Source organism: Palaemon carinicauda, chromosome 38 (genome assembly GCF_036898095.1).
Source record: "Palaemon carinicauda isolate YSFRI2023 chromosome 38, ASM3689809v2, whole genome shotgun sequence".
NCBI classification, from domain to species: Eukaryota; Metazoa; Arthropoda; class Malacostraca; order Decapoda; family Palaemonidae; genus Palaemon; species Palaemon carinicauda.
This window is the reverse complement of record NC_090762.1, coordinates 30,812,168-30,826,375: the sequence shown is the minus strand read 5'-3', so window position 1 is coordinate 30,826,375 and position 14,208 is coordinate 30,812,168. Positions and strand designations below refer to the sequence as shown.

General features: G+C 45.5%; 1 protein-coding gene across 2 annotated transcripts in view; it reads right to left on the bottom strand.

The window, feature by feature from the left end:
- LOC137630520 (microtubule-associated protein futsch-like) overlaps positions 1 to 14,208 on the bottom strand; it is a 143,881-nt gene that overhangs the window by 111,278 nt on the left and 18,395 nt on the right. For both annotated transcript variants that reach the window (XM_068362035.1, XM_068362034.1), the window contains exon 3: positions 1,566 to 1,617. In XM_068362035.1, coding sequence (XP_068218136.1) covers positions 1,566 to 1,617 — 52 coding nt within the window. The remainder of the gene's footprint in view (positions 1 to 1,565; positions 1,618 to 14,208) is intronic.

Here is a 14,208-nt window from a genome sequence, read left to right as displayed (position 1 = left end):
GTGAAAGATGAGTAAAGGAGGAGTCTCTTGCTGGGAAGAGCATTACACTTACTTGCAGTGAGGGTCACAACCGATAGCCCTCTACGATCCTCGCCAGAGAAGCTCTGTCAAACGAAATCGGTAATGATCATCCCAAGAATCTACGCCTCCAAGACTCGTCGCTGGTTGTCGGTGTTTCTATTCACAAACGGGAAGATTGCTGATCGTCAAAGTCGGAGGGCAACTTTACCTCGGAAGGGAAAGACGTGAGCTGGGCAGCACTGCTACACAAAATAGGGGTCGTTATTCTAGGAGTAATCACGAACAGACCTGCAATGGCGTGTTGGAAACTCGGTTGGGAGCTGGAAACTGGTCATGAACATGAACCTGGTCACGAGCTGGTCTGTGCTGCCTCGTCATTAGTCCTGAAGTGCGGTAGAGAACAGAAAAGTGATCACGAGAAAAGGAATCCTCAGGTGCTGAAACTCCAGAAACCTGGAAGGGCGCTGACGGGTGATTGTGGACTGACAGGCGATCACAAGCTGACGAGGATCCCAGGCTGACGGGGGAAGACGGGAGATCGCAAGCTGACAGGAAATCACAGGCTAATGGGCGATTGCGAGCTGTAACAGGACAGAGCGAAACAAGAAGACAAGGTGAGGCGAAACTACTAGACAAGCCGAATCTGCTGGGGGGGGGACGAGACACCTAGGAGTAAAGGCAGACAGCGTCAAACTCTCAGGGGGCTAGCAACATCTTCAAGCTACGACGAGCCACACTCCGAGGGATTAGAGAAAGGAATGGATCAGTCCATAATCTTCTCTTAATCCCTCGTGGCAAAGACTACTCCGGGAGGACTGAACCTGCGTACAGGAAAGGTGTCCACTATGAGCAGCAGGAACAAGCTTCAGACAATGCCCTTCCTTCACTGGCTGAGCAAGCTAAGAATGGGGGAGAACAGTCGTCAGCACAATGATCATGAACAGGAGATGACAGTTGCCATCACAGCCCAAGGGAGTGCATCGTTGTCAGGGTAGAGGAGCAAGACCTAAGTAGAGCTCTGGTTCGGCCGCAAGCGACCTTCCCACCGTTGAACTCACGGGTGAGAGCAACATCTACTTCATACGGTGAAGGAGCATCCACACGGAAAAGGACCAAGTCATCACACTAGGGGAAGTAGGGGAGCTCTGCAGCCTAAGTGTTGTCCAGCATCAAAGGGGAAGAAATCATAAGAAAAAACTTCTCCGCCTTCAAAGAGAATCAAGCACCAAGCCATCTCCAAAACAGCAACACTCACACGTAAAAATAAACAAAATCTTAAAGAACAAATTATTCAAAGGCCAGTCAAAAACAAGATGGGCGGTAGAGATTGTTGGAAGTCCACTCTCTCCCGAGCCAAAAGTAAAAGTGACGATAGAACACAGGTGAGCAGGGTAGCCGGTACTAACACCCCAGCGGTGGGGTAGTTACACCTCAATAAAAGTCTTATGGCTAGTATTCCAGCTTTGCCAAAAGTATATTCCCTACCCTAATAAAGAGCTAAAGGGTTTGTATTTATTGTCAAAACAATAAGAAAGTAAACTTACCAGAATCGAAACATTCTTCTTGTGGTTTCTTTTCTTGTACTGCTGATGGAACCTAAGGAAGAATGAAAGTTTTACCACAAGGAAAATTTAATTTTCTATCAAACATGAAATGAACACAAAACTGGAAGATATAAAAAAGTTCTAAGATTTAGTCTTAACAGTATACTATACCAATAAAAATTCTACACACACTAATATACTTAATCACACTATAAAATGTGCTTCAAAACTAAATAATTCAAAAGAACACTGTGAAGTACTTGATGATTCTTAGTACAGTATTAAATGATTCCAGGTTCAAATTTTGACCAAGCCTAATTCTCAGCAACACATAATAATGTTTTGTTCCAGAATTACACTATTCACTAAAGGCTTCATATATTTAAAGCAATAATGACATTAAAATCATATGCTCCAGATCTTCTGTTCTACCATTGTCTGACTAGTATTTATTCCTTTAGAAGTAAAGAGGATTTCAGAACATATCTTTCAAATGATGTTGCAAAAGCACGTTCATTACATTAATAATAATCATACAGTACTGTAATAACAAATTGAGAAAAGAGTAAACAACAGAAAAAATCCGCAGTGAGGCAAACAAAAAAATACAATATAGTAATGGATATTTTGTACTGCTGTACATAAAGTACCCATTACTGCACTAGAAGCTCGTGGGACTAAAACTAATATGACACCATTGAGCAAGAATAAATAATCAAGCTGGAGATTTAACCTTCTGGATTAAACAACATGGTTTCTTATATTTCCTACACTAATGAAAAGCAAATTAAAAAATTGTATCGAAGACCCATTTGATTTCTTTGTCTTTAATTCACTGTTTCTTGGAAGAAGATTTAGGTAAAGGGTATACACTGTATAATACTGTACAAGCTATTCTTTTTATAAGGATTCTGTACCAAATTAGATCATCAAAGATCAACGAATATATAAAATACAGTACAAACTGTACATTAGTAAAAGACCAAATTCAAAGATAAATATAAAAAATAAATCTAAACTACATTTTAGGAATAATACTAAATTGAATGAAACACTACAAATTTTATATAATTTGTAATTTTCCTAGCTATTCAAACCTGAGCCATTTAATAGGGTTATTATAATTCTGGTTTTGTTTCTTACGGCCAGGAAAAAAAAAGGTAGCAGGTAGTGAGCATGACGGCATATGCTTGCCTGAAACGTCTATTCACATCACTCTTCTGATTAAGAGAGGCGACTTCCAAATTTTTTGACAAACATTTATCAAGTCAACAAAAATGAGTAAATTCGCCAAAAGTCATCTCTGGCATCCTTTCTATCATGGTGACAAGTTGTACGGCAAAATGTTACGAAACAACGGAGATATGACAAATTAAAAAACAACCCCCCCCCATCGTTTCTTTGAGGTCAGGGCAGTATGGCCCGTAGATTTGATCTTTGTCCTTTCCGTTAGCTATTTTCGTTATTATTCACTTAATTTTTCTATAAATCGTAATTAATTGATTTATCATAAGTCTTTCAGTGATGTAGACTACCTTAGGCCCTTCACAGCAATGCCAAGTTGACTCAAAGTTCAGTCCATGCTCTCTCGTTGATATATATTCATTGTGTTTAGCACTCCATATTTTACCCTTTATTCACAGTTTTATCATGTTTTAAGGTAATTCACAATGTGAATTAACATTCAGTTATGTATTTTACTCCTTTCATACACTTCATACAAGTGCCTTATGTTACCTCCCGTGAGTAAAAAAAAAAAAAAAAAAAAAGTTTACCTTTAAAGGTATATTTCTCAGTTTCACCTTTTTCCCATTCAAATGATTATAACTTTCTTATTTTAAAGCAAATTTTAAAAATAAATATACCATATTAAAAGAAAAACTAATTTTTTCTAGGAAATATATTTGTGATAAATGAAATTTGGGGCTAAGGAGTAGAGTTTTTATGGATTAAAAATTAAAATATTCAGATAATTTTTTATTCCCTATTATCGAAAAAATGGTTCCTTATTATATACTTTCTTTCTATGTCAGTTTCATTGCAATAGCTTTAGAAATAAAGTACTATAATCAAGTTTAATCGTTTTTTTTTTTTTTCTTTTGATTTATCATCTATAAAATTTATACAAATCATCCAATCGTTTTGAAATTTTCGGAAGAAGGAATACCTTATCCATATATAAAAGCTGTATATATTATTTCAAATTCTGATAACAAAGACAGGACCTTTTGGTAAATGACTCAGGTTTGTATAGCTATGAAAACTGACAAATCCGTAGATAATTTGGATTTTTCATAATGATACAAACCATTAGTTATCTATTAGGGGTATTACTTTTGGTGAAACTGGAAGGACGAGCCATTAAAATTTTAGCGAGGGTTTAACTACCCATCCCGCTAGCTAGCGGGGGTTAGCTTGCTACCACTCCTACTCACACACCTGTGATTTAGCTCACTTTGCTTAAAGGTAGGACTTAAAGGGAGATAGGGTCGGCAGGTGAGTTTGTATAAATAGCTAAAAGTATGTATCATTAGGAAAAATACAAATTATCTACAAATTTTTAATTTCTTCCGTAACTGCAATACCAACCTACGCTATTTATTAGGGGTGACTCACCCATTAGGAGTGTGGACGTCCCTGCCAATCTGGCTTTTTGGCTTTACCCGGGGACTCCTTGTATTGAATATGTTGGCATTAAATATAAGGAGCCCTACACCTCGCTAAATCCTTCTACGCGCAAGGTCTGTGGCCTACGCAAGCTGTGTTGAGATAAGCAGTGTAACTGTCAAGGTGAATGTTATTCCGAGAATTTGTAAGAAAAACTGATGGACCAAGATTTTCCCAATATCACCCCACCACGGTATGGGAACACAATAGTAATGACACAATACTAAGTACACAAGGGAGCATGGTTTGCCTGCAGTGGTTGAGGTCAGCTTGTGCAGAGGACACAGGCTGTTGCTTTCCCCATAAGAGGGAAGCACATAAAAAAAGAAAAAGAGACAATCATTCCTTTTCATTCATGCAGACTAAAGCTAGGTAACAATGCCCTCAACCTTCTGCTACTTGTCCAATAAGGAGCTTGAGGTATACAACCAGCTGTTGTGCAACCATCACAGGACTGAAGAGATCGTATTGAGTTTCTGTGGGTCACATGTTGAAGGAGAAAGGTTGTGAAAGTCACCTGGAGCATTCACACCCTTGCTTGTAGAACCTGTGTCACAGAGTAGTCTGCTTTGAAGGGCCAGGGGCCCCTAACATCGTGGGTTGACGTGTTGGAGGAAGATCTAGATTTAGAGCATAATTGATGACTCTGTGAATCCAGCAGAGATGGTGTTTTGGTGATCCTTCTCTTGTCTCTCCCAGTGCTGATGACAAGAGAAGGTACCCAGGTGGGCTGTTGCCGTTCTCTTAAGGTAGAGCCTCAAACCTCACTCCGGGTACAATAACAGATGATCTGGATCGTCAGTTACCGAGTGGAGATATGTTGTCTAAGATCTGTGTCCTCTGGAGACTGTGTCATGGCAACAAACTCAGGAACGAAACTGAACGTCGAAAGAGACCATTAAGTTCCTTGACTTGTGGCCGCTGTCAAAGTGTAAAGGAACAGTCTTCTAAGACAGGTGAAACTTTGTTGCCTAGTGAAGTGGACCGTTGGGAGGTCTCCTTAGATGAACCATGTTCCGAAAGGGAGGTCTCAATTCCGAATGGGGAAAGGCAAGTTTGTAAGTCCGCATGAGTTAGGAAAGATCTAGCGATGAAGGGATGTCCCTTCCTTTCAGTTTGAGGGCGAGGCTCAGGGTTGAGTGATCGTCTTTACCTGCCGAAACTGAAAAGGGGGTCTTTTCCTCCTGCAAATACTCAAGGATTCCGCTATTGCTGGAATAGAGGTATCGTGTGGAGAAATATGCTTTCCCATGACACCAAGCACAGAAGACGATATACTTTGCCTGGTAGACTGATGCTGAGGAATTCCTCAGATATCTAGAAAACCTCTTTGCAAGTTACTGCAATAATCCTCTCTGAGAGAGGAGGTGCTGAGTAGTCGCCAGGCGTACAATCATAGCAAAACTGCAGCTTGTGGTAGATGTCGAAGTGTGGTTGTCTGTGACGTGGAGAGGGTTCTCTTGGACGCTCCGTCAGAAGCTGCAGAAGGTTCGGAAACCATTCTGCGTAATGCCATAGCAGAGCTATGACAGACCTTAAGAGGCTGGCCGATGTTCTAACCTTGTTAAGTACCCTTCTCATCAGACCAAACAAACGTCATTGTTGTACCCACCGTTGTTGGCATGCCTCTTGCCAGAGAGCCTTGGGGTCTAGGACTGGGAAGCAGTGGAAGCCTGAGGTTCAGGGGTGTTGGGAACAGATCCACAGTTGGAGAATCCCATAAAGTCAAGACTTTGTAGGCTACAAGGTGATCATAAGACCATTTGGTAACCTTGTCTGAGATGCTGTGCACAAATTGTCAGCGAGCACATTCTGCTAGTCTGGAATGAAGCGGGCTGACATAGGTACCGAGCGGACTTCAGCCCATCTTAGTATTTTTACTGTTAGATGGGAAGAGGCTGCGAGCAAGTTCCTTCTTGCTTGTTGATGTGAGTCACTATGTGATATTGTCACTCATCACACCACTGAATGGCCTATCAGGAACTGATGAGGCTGCTGAAGGACCGGAAAGGTACTCTCTGCAGCACAATGGTCCCACCTCCCTTCTTTTGATGTGTCTAAGCACAGCACCAAGTCTGGGGGGAAGGGGAGGGGTGAGAACATTACTGCCCTTCGGAGACTCTCGACTGCCGTCCATCCCTTGAGGTCCAACTAATCTTCTGGTCCCATGGATATCAGAATGTCCGGGGAATCGTAGGCCTGATTCCAATCAGACTCAAGTCGCCACTGGAGAACGAATCCTGAGGCGGCCGTTGGAAACTAGATGGGCCAGGGATGGTAGGTGTCCGAGGAGACTTAGACTACTCTGGGCTGGGAGTTGTTCTCGTCTTGAGAGAGGGTCTTGTGACCTTTGTAAGCCTCGTTATCCTGTCTTTGATGAGAAGGTTTTTGTGGAGACTGGGGTCCAGATACAGTATATCAGTCTTCTGAGAGGGAAGTAGGGAAGACTACCAAAGGTTTACCATGATCACCAGATCTGGGTAAAAAAACTTCAGAATTTTTGGTGATAACGCAAGGTTGCCACCGAGTCTGCTAGGGTCAGTCAGTCGTCCAGAAAACGGAAGAGACGGATGCCGATCCTGTGAGCCCAGGATGGGTGCTGAGGAAAGACCGAAGCACAGTGCCCTGAACTGGTATTTCTTGTTGTCTAGACAATCTCCGATACTTCCTTAAAGATGGATGGTTTGGGCCTGGAAATATGCGTCCTTTAGATCCAGCGTGCACATGAAGACCTGTGGTCTTACCCCTTGTCCAAACTTCTCCAACGTGGTGTGGACATCGGCCCAAAAGGGACACCTCTTGCGGATCCTTTCACATAGGAGTTTGTTGACGATGGGGTCTTGACTCGTGGAGGAAAAGATGGGACACAATACCCTGTGTAAGGATTCTTACCTGGGAGAGAACTTCTTTATCTAATAGAAGTGGGTAGGGCAATGCTTAACCCATGCGCCCTGACGGGGTTGATACTATTCCTTAGAACAGCATCATTCTGGCAAGCATTAACCAATGGTTAACGGCTGGGTATCGTGGCTACTGTACAGTTGGAGAGTGCTCACGAGTAGTTGCCTGTCGGCAAGCCGTTGATGGGGGCTGTTGATCGCCTGCCAATCGCTGAAGTGGATAGGTGTGATGGCGAACGGTGAGTACAGTAGTGAGAAGTGTGTTGTTTGCCTTCCTATCTAGGGAACAACAGGCACAGATTGACTAGAGTCTAAGTAATGAACTGCTGGTGAACAGCAAACTGCTGATGATCGGCGAATCGGCGATCTGTGAGCCAAAGATGGTAACTGACAAGCAGACGAAGGCTGTCTGGTCAGTCAGTCAAGGAAGGTTGGCGATCGGCTTGGAGCGCCCTGAGAAACTTCAGAATGGTTTAATGATCACTATACCCTATCGACTCCTTCATGGCAATCCGGGCGTTGTCTCCTACGTTGCCAAATGTCCTTCTCTGGAGTGTTTAAAGGCCTACTTCTCCCGTTTACCCCTTTTAATCCCTGCGACCAAATGTCTCCTGGGGCAATATACTGGACCTTTTTAGGGATTATCCCATACTACTGAGTTTCCGCATTTTCTAATCAACTTGTATTTGTGTGAATTTATCTACCTATACTCACAAATACATAATATGGACGCCCAATTATCATCATTAAGAGTATCCGTGACACTTTTTTTTATATTCTCATGCCTTCTTTCTATAGAATTAGTTTAGCTTTGTAATTTACTTTGAATATCACAAATTATTAGTAATTTGTATTTTTCCCAACCTACTTACCGAGAAACACTTCCTTAGGAGTTACCTGGAACCTCCTCTCAAACGACCAGAGTTTTGTGTAGTTTACCCTACTCCCATTTTCTATAAAGGTAGGCTTAGCGGAGGAATACGTGCCCTGAGGGCAATCCCAAGGTAGACCGCATGCTCTCTAGGGCCATAAGCTTCAGTAAGTTATATGAAAGTAACAATACTAAAGATCAGAGAGGCACCTGGGGGAAGGAAGGGAGGGCCATAACCCGAAAGTGTTTCTCGGTAAGTATGTTAGGAAAAATACAAATTACTAATAATTTGTGATTTGTTCCAACACAGAGACTTACCTCGAAACACTTTCTTAGGAGATTTACACTTTAGGAGGTGGGAGTACCTCCTTGACTGAGGCCCAAACAACTGGAAAGTAGGATAAACTACACAAAGAGCTCATTAATTGTGCATAAAGTACTCACCCTACATAATTCCTTGATGATGTGCTTGATGTAATATGGATATATGGCATAGTGCGGGGCTACTGTGCAAGACTTCCCAAGACGATAAATAGCACGAGGAGAAGGGAAAAAATGAAAAGATCACCTGTCTATAGATTTGAAACCGCGATTGAACCTGGGGCTTGGGCCGTTAAATCGGTTGGAGCGCTGAGATGACTGGCCCGATGGAAAAACCTTCCAATGACTTCCTCGTACAATCTTTGAGATAGTGAGAAGTGAACGTCGACTGGTTAGACCAAATACCTGCTCTGAGTACCTCCGCAACTGACATGTTCTTTTCAAAGGCTAGAGAGGTACTTAAACCTCTAACATCATGTGCTCTGGGCTTTCCTGGGACTGAAAGTCCAGCACTCGAATAAGCTTGAATGATAACTTGCCTGAGCCAAAAAGAAATGGTGTTCTTGGAAATATTCTTTTTCGTCCTCCCCGTGGACACAAAATGATTCTTCATACCAGGCCGGAGATTTGCTGTCCTTTTAAGATATTTCCTAATAGCTCTGACAGGGCACAGCTTTAAATCTTCCTGATTACCTGAGTTTGGAATTGCCGGAATAGAGAAACCCTCGAACCTAGGATCCCAAACGGATGGGTTCTGGGTCTCAGCGACAAACGAGGGAACAAACTTGAAGGATATTTCTCTCCAAACCCTTGAGTGTTCTATCTCATAAGACAACCCATGAAGTTCACCTACCCTCTTCGCTGAAGCCAAAGCTAACAAGAAGACCGCTTTAAGCGTAAGATTTCTGTCAACAATATCTTTTAAAGGTTCGAAGGGCGGCTTACTAAGCATGTCTAGAACTCTAGCCAGGTCCCATTTCGGAACCCTAGGGGACGAGGGTGGACAGGACTGCTCAAAACTCTTGATGAGCATCGAGATGTGTCTAGAAGAGCCCAAATCTATCTCTTTCAATAGAAAGACTTGTCCAAGGGCGGCTCGTACCCCCTTAATTACTGGAACCGACATGCCCAGCACATCCCTGAGGTGAGCAAGGAAATCTGCAATGTCGGGGACTGAAGCTTCTAAAGGCTCTATTTTCTTTGAAGCACACCACTTAATAAAAGTTGCCCATTTTGCTTGGTAGACTGCTGTAGAAGACTGCCTCAAGTAACGGGACATTCTCATAGCTGTCTTTGACAAATACCCTTGTCTTTTCAGGAGCCACTGGATAACCTCCAGGCGTGAAGACGAAGGGATTGAGAGATTTTGTGGAACCTCCGAAAGTGTGGCTGCCTCAGGAGGTCTGGTCTGTCCGGTAGAGGCCACGGAGGAAGAACCGCCAGACCTTTTAGGTCTGGGAACCACTCTCTCTCCGGCCACCAAGGCACTACCAAAGTCATTTTTAGGTTGTTGGCTGTCCTTACTCTGTTGAGGACTTGTCTTATCAAAGCGAAGGGAGGAAAGGCGTACACGTCCAGATTATCCCACTTGTGTTGAAAGGCGCCCTCCAATGCCACCTTTGGGTCTGGGACAGGAGAACAGAATACGGGGAGTTGCGCGTTCAACCTCGTCGCGAAGAGATCCATTACCGGAGAACCCCACATCTGAATGATGAATCTTGTTACTTCTGGGTGGGTGAAGAGACCATTCTGTCCCCACTACTTGGCCTACACTGCTGAGGCCGTCTGCCAGAACGTTTTTCTTTCCCGGAATGAATCTCGCTGACAGTCTGATTTGTTCTTTTTCTGCCCACTCCAGGACTTGCAAGGCGAGAACGCACAACTCCTTCGACTTCAACCCTCCTTGCTTCTTTATGTGCGCCGGCTACTGTGGCATTGTCTGACATTAGAGCCAATGAGTTTCTTTTCAGATCCCGAGTGAAGTGTAGGCAGGCTTCCTGAACCACTTTCATCTCCAGAACATTAATGTGGAGAGTCTTCTCTTCTACCATCCATTTGCCTCTCGTTTTTCCTAGGAGATGGGCTCCCCACCCTTCTTTTGATGCGTCCGTGAAGAGCAAAAGTTCTGGAGGTCCAGAAGACAGTGGCATCCCTTTTAGTGTGTTTGCTCGATTCCGCCACCATTCTAGAGCCTGTTTGGTCTCTGGTAGAACTGGCACAATCCTGTCCAGGGAACTTCTCTGATCCCATCGATCTTTTAAGTTCCACTGGATGCTCCTGAGGTTCTGTCTTCCTTGGGGAACTAACTTCTCTAAGGACACCAAATGTCCTATTAACCTCTGCCAATCCTTTGCTCTTCTGGGTTGGCCCTCTAGGAAGGGACAGAGAACTGGGTCCAGGTTGTTGAGCCTGTCTACTGATGGAAATGCCTTTACTAGCAATGAATCCAGGACAATCCCCAAGTACATCGCTTTGTTGGTTGGGATCATATGATATTTCTCCAGAATGACTGTGATGAACAGAGTTTTGCATATTTGAAGAAGGTCTGCACCATGTTGCTTCAAGACTTCCTTTGAGGAGAAAAGGAGTAACCAGTCATCCAGGTACCGAATTAAACGGATCCCCCGTTCATGAGCCCAGACGGAGATTGTCGTAAAAATTCTTGTGAATACCTGGGGGGCTGTAGAAAGTCCGAAGCACAGGACCTTGAATTGCAAAATCCGGGCACCCCATTTCACCCGGAGGCACTTCCTGCTTGCTGGATGAATTGGGATTTGGAAATAGGCATCCTTGAGGTCTATGGAGATCATGAAATCCCCTTCCAACAAGGACGCCATGACCGTTCTTGGGGTGTCCATCTTGAAATGTGTCTTTCGTATGAATTTGTTGAGGGCTGACAGGTCTATCACAGGTCTCCATCCTCCAGTTGCTTTCTCCACCAGGAAGAGACGACTGTAGAACCCCGGTCCCGGAAGATGCACAGTCTCCATTGCTCCCTTCTCCATCATTGTGGCGACTTCTTCGTCCAAAGCTGCTCTCTTCAACGGGTCTTTGGGGACCAACCACTCCGCCTGGCTTGCTGGAAGCAAGGGAGGAGGATCTTGTAGAAAGCGGATCCTGTTACTGTCCATGGTTCTGCTCCAGGGAGCTTCCATGCTTGCCAAAATTGTCTGAGGCATCCCTCTACCTGAGGCTTGGGCAGGGGAGGGGGGCCTCTCAAACTATCTCCTACGAGAGGATCGACCTGATCAACCTCTCCTGGAGGACGAGTAGGAACTCCTGTAGGTGGAAGGGGCTGACACAAACCCCCTTCGGGAGGGATTCGACGACTGAGCCCACTGTCCTGTAGAAGGCTCTCTCCTTCCTTGAGATGGGGAAGAACGAGATGTTGCAGGAGCCTCGGCTACTGGCCTCCTAAAGACGGGTCTTCTTGCTGATTGAGCCTTCGGAACGATAACATCTTTCTTCTTGGCCATGTTCTCCGCCACCTCTTCCGCTTTCTTGACCGGAAACATTCCCTCGTCCCAAACCGTAATGTTACGCAGGGCCCTTGCTTTCCTGTCTGGGATTTTCCTAGATAGGTTTATCAGAACTGAGTCCCTTCTCCTGAGAACCCAGTTCGCAGAAAGAGCTAAAGCCTGGAACGTGAGAAATTTTAAGGCACAGCCACCCAATCCAACCAACTCCTTCAGAGCCTCTCGTTTGGCAGGATCTAAAGTCTCGGTCAGGATCTGCGTACCCACCAAGGTAGTAGCCCACCAGTCCAGCCATGATGCGACGTTCACTAGATCCCTCGACATCTCCTCCATCATGATGGACTCGGACTGGGAAAAGTAAATGGGTGCGGTAGAGACCCTGTCTTCTGGGGCACCTTGACTCAAAACCTCCAGGACGTCCTCAAGCTTGCACGCCCCATGTGGGAGTCCTTCCAAAGCATAATATTTACTCTGGGATTTCAATCCCCGTAACAGTTTAGCTGCAGTGTAGCCTTTGGATGATTCCCCATTGCGGGTGATCACCTTGTCGATATGAGCTCACCCTAACTTAATGTCTCTCGCCTCCGGAAGAGCTAATGAAGCCTTCTTTTGGATGGGCTCCTCCATAATTTGATTTGGGCCAGAGGTCCAGTCGTCTTTCTCCTGTGGTAGAGGCTCCACAATCTTGTTGTGACTCCTTATCAAGGAGATCACCCTCCTATATGCGGAGTCCTCCGTCATACCAAGCCTGCGACCTCATCCGAGTCCTCCGTCTGGCGATGGGGTGAAGTATTAGCACGGGCACCTTCTCTCTGACGGGACCCGCGGCTATGTCTTCCTTGAGAGACGGGCGCCTCTGTCACCTTAAGGGGCTTCGACGAAGGGACAGTCTCCTCCGTGAAAGTGTTTGACGGAGGGACCTGTGCGCGTCGATCCATACCATGGGCAATCTCGTCAAGGCTGCCCGTCCTAGGAGGTGACTCCCTCCGCTGGGCGGGTTGAATCTCCCTGGGATGAGACTTATGCCTACTAGACGAGGCCTTGTGGTCATAGGCTGAAGCCGACTTGCGGCTACTGGAGGCCCTTCTAGGAGGACTGTCTCCTGCCAGCTTAACCACGGAGCCTGAGACTGAAGTCAGGTCTCTCAGCTTTAATTCTGGTACCAGGACCCATCGTTATTGAGGAGAACCATCTCTCCTGCTCTTCCTATGCGGGGAACGAGATCTCCTTCTCCTTTCTCTCGATTCCGAGGGAGACCTAAAAAAAGACTGCCTCCTCCTGGAATGGTCCCTCTTCCTTCTACTTCTCCTTCGGCGTTCCTCATCCGATGAAAACGAAGACTCCACCACCGACGATTCGGACCTCTCATGGTAACGCGACCTAGCAACAGATGGAGCTTCTCTCGATACCTGTTGGGTTCCTGACGTGGAAGGCTGAAGGAATTCCTCTGGAACTGCCGACAAAGGAGCTGGAGGTGTAGGGGGACGAATTACGAATGGAAAGGACCTGCCGAGGTCTTCCTCTGTCCTCAAGGGGGACTTGAACGGAGTCCTCGGCAGGCTCCATCCCAGGGGATCTTCCTGCGGGAAATCCTCTCTATCCATGGTGCCCTCCGCTGCCGAAGCTCCAGAAACATCTACCCACGAATCTGGGGAAGAAAAGGGCACATTTTTATTCCACATGGGGTCCCCTGCCGAGACATGCTCCCCTTGCACAAGAGCATCGTCCCGCGGACCCCCACTACACATACCCTCCGGCGCCTGGATCGCCTTAAAAGAATTAGAAACACCCGTAACAAGACCTTCCTGGGGAAGAGGCACCGTCTTCTTCCCCTTAACCAACTTACCTCATCCCCTACTCTGGGTAGGGGAAGAAGAAGGAACTCTACTCGGACCCTCACCAGCCAAAGTTGCAGGAGAAGACATACTAGCCTTCCTTGGAGACCGCTTCGTAGACTTCTTTTTCTTGGTACCATATCTTACCCATTGGACTTCATTCCAGCTATCACATTCCGGACACGTGTCCGAAGGAGAACACACTTTTCCCCTACACGAGGAACAAAGGGAGTGCGGGTCAACATTGGGCTTAGACAAGAAAGCCCCACACGGCTTCCCAGCCCTAGGCCCAGGACAAGGGCGAGTATGCTCCATCGCACACAATCACAAAACCACTAGACACAGGCTCGACAAGAGAATGAGAACACTAAAAGCACAAAGGAATTAAAGCCAAAGCACACAGTTAAAGCACTAAGCACGAGTAGGAGCACACAACGGACCATGCAGTAACAACGTGGCCACAAGACAAAAAGGGTCGCACTGAGATCAGAGGAGCATCGGGATGATACACGACGCGACCAGAGAACTTACTGAAGCTTACGGCCCAAGAGAGCATACAGCCTACCTTGGGAT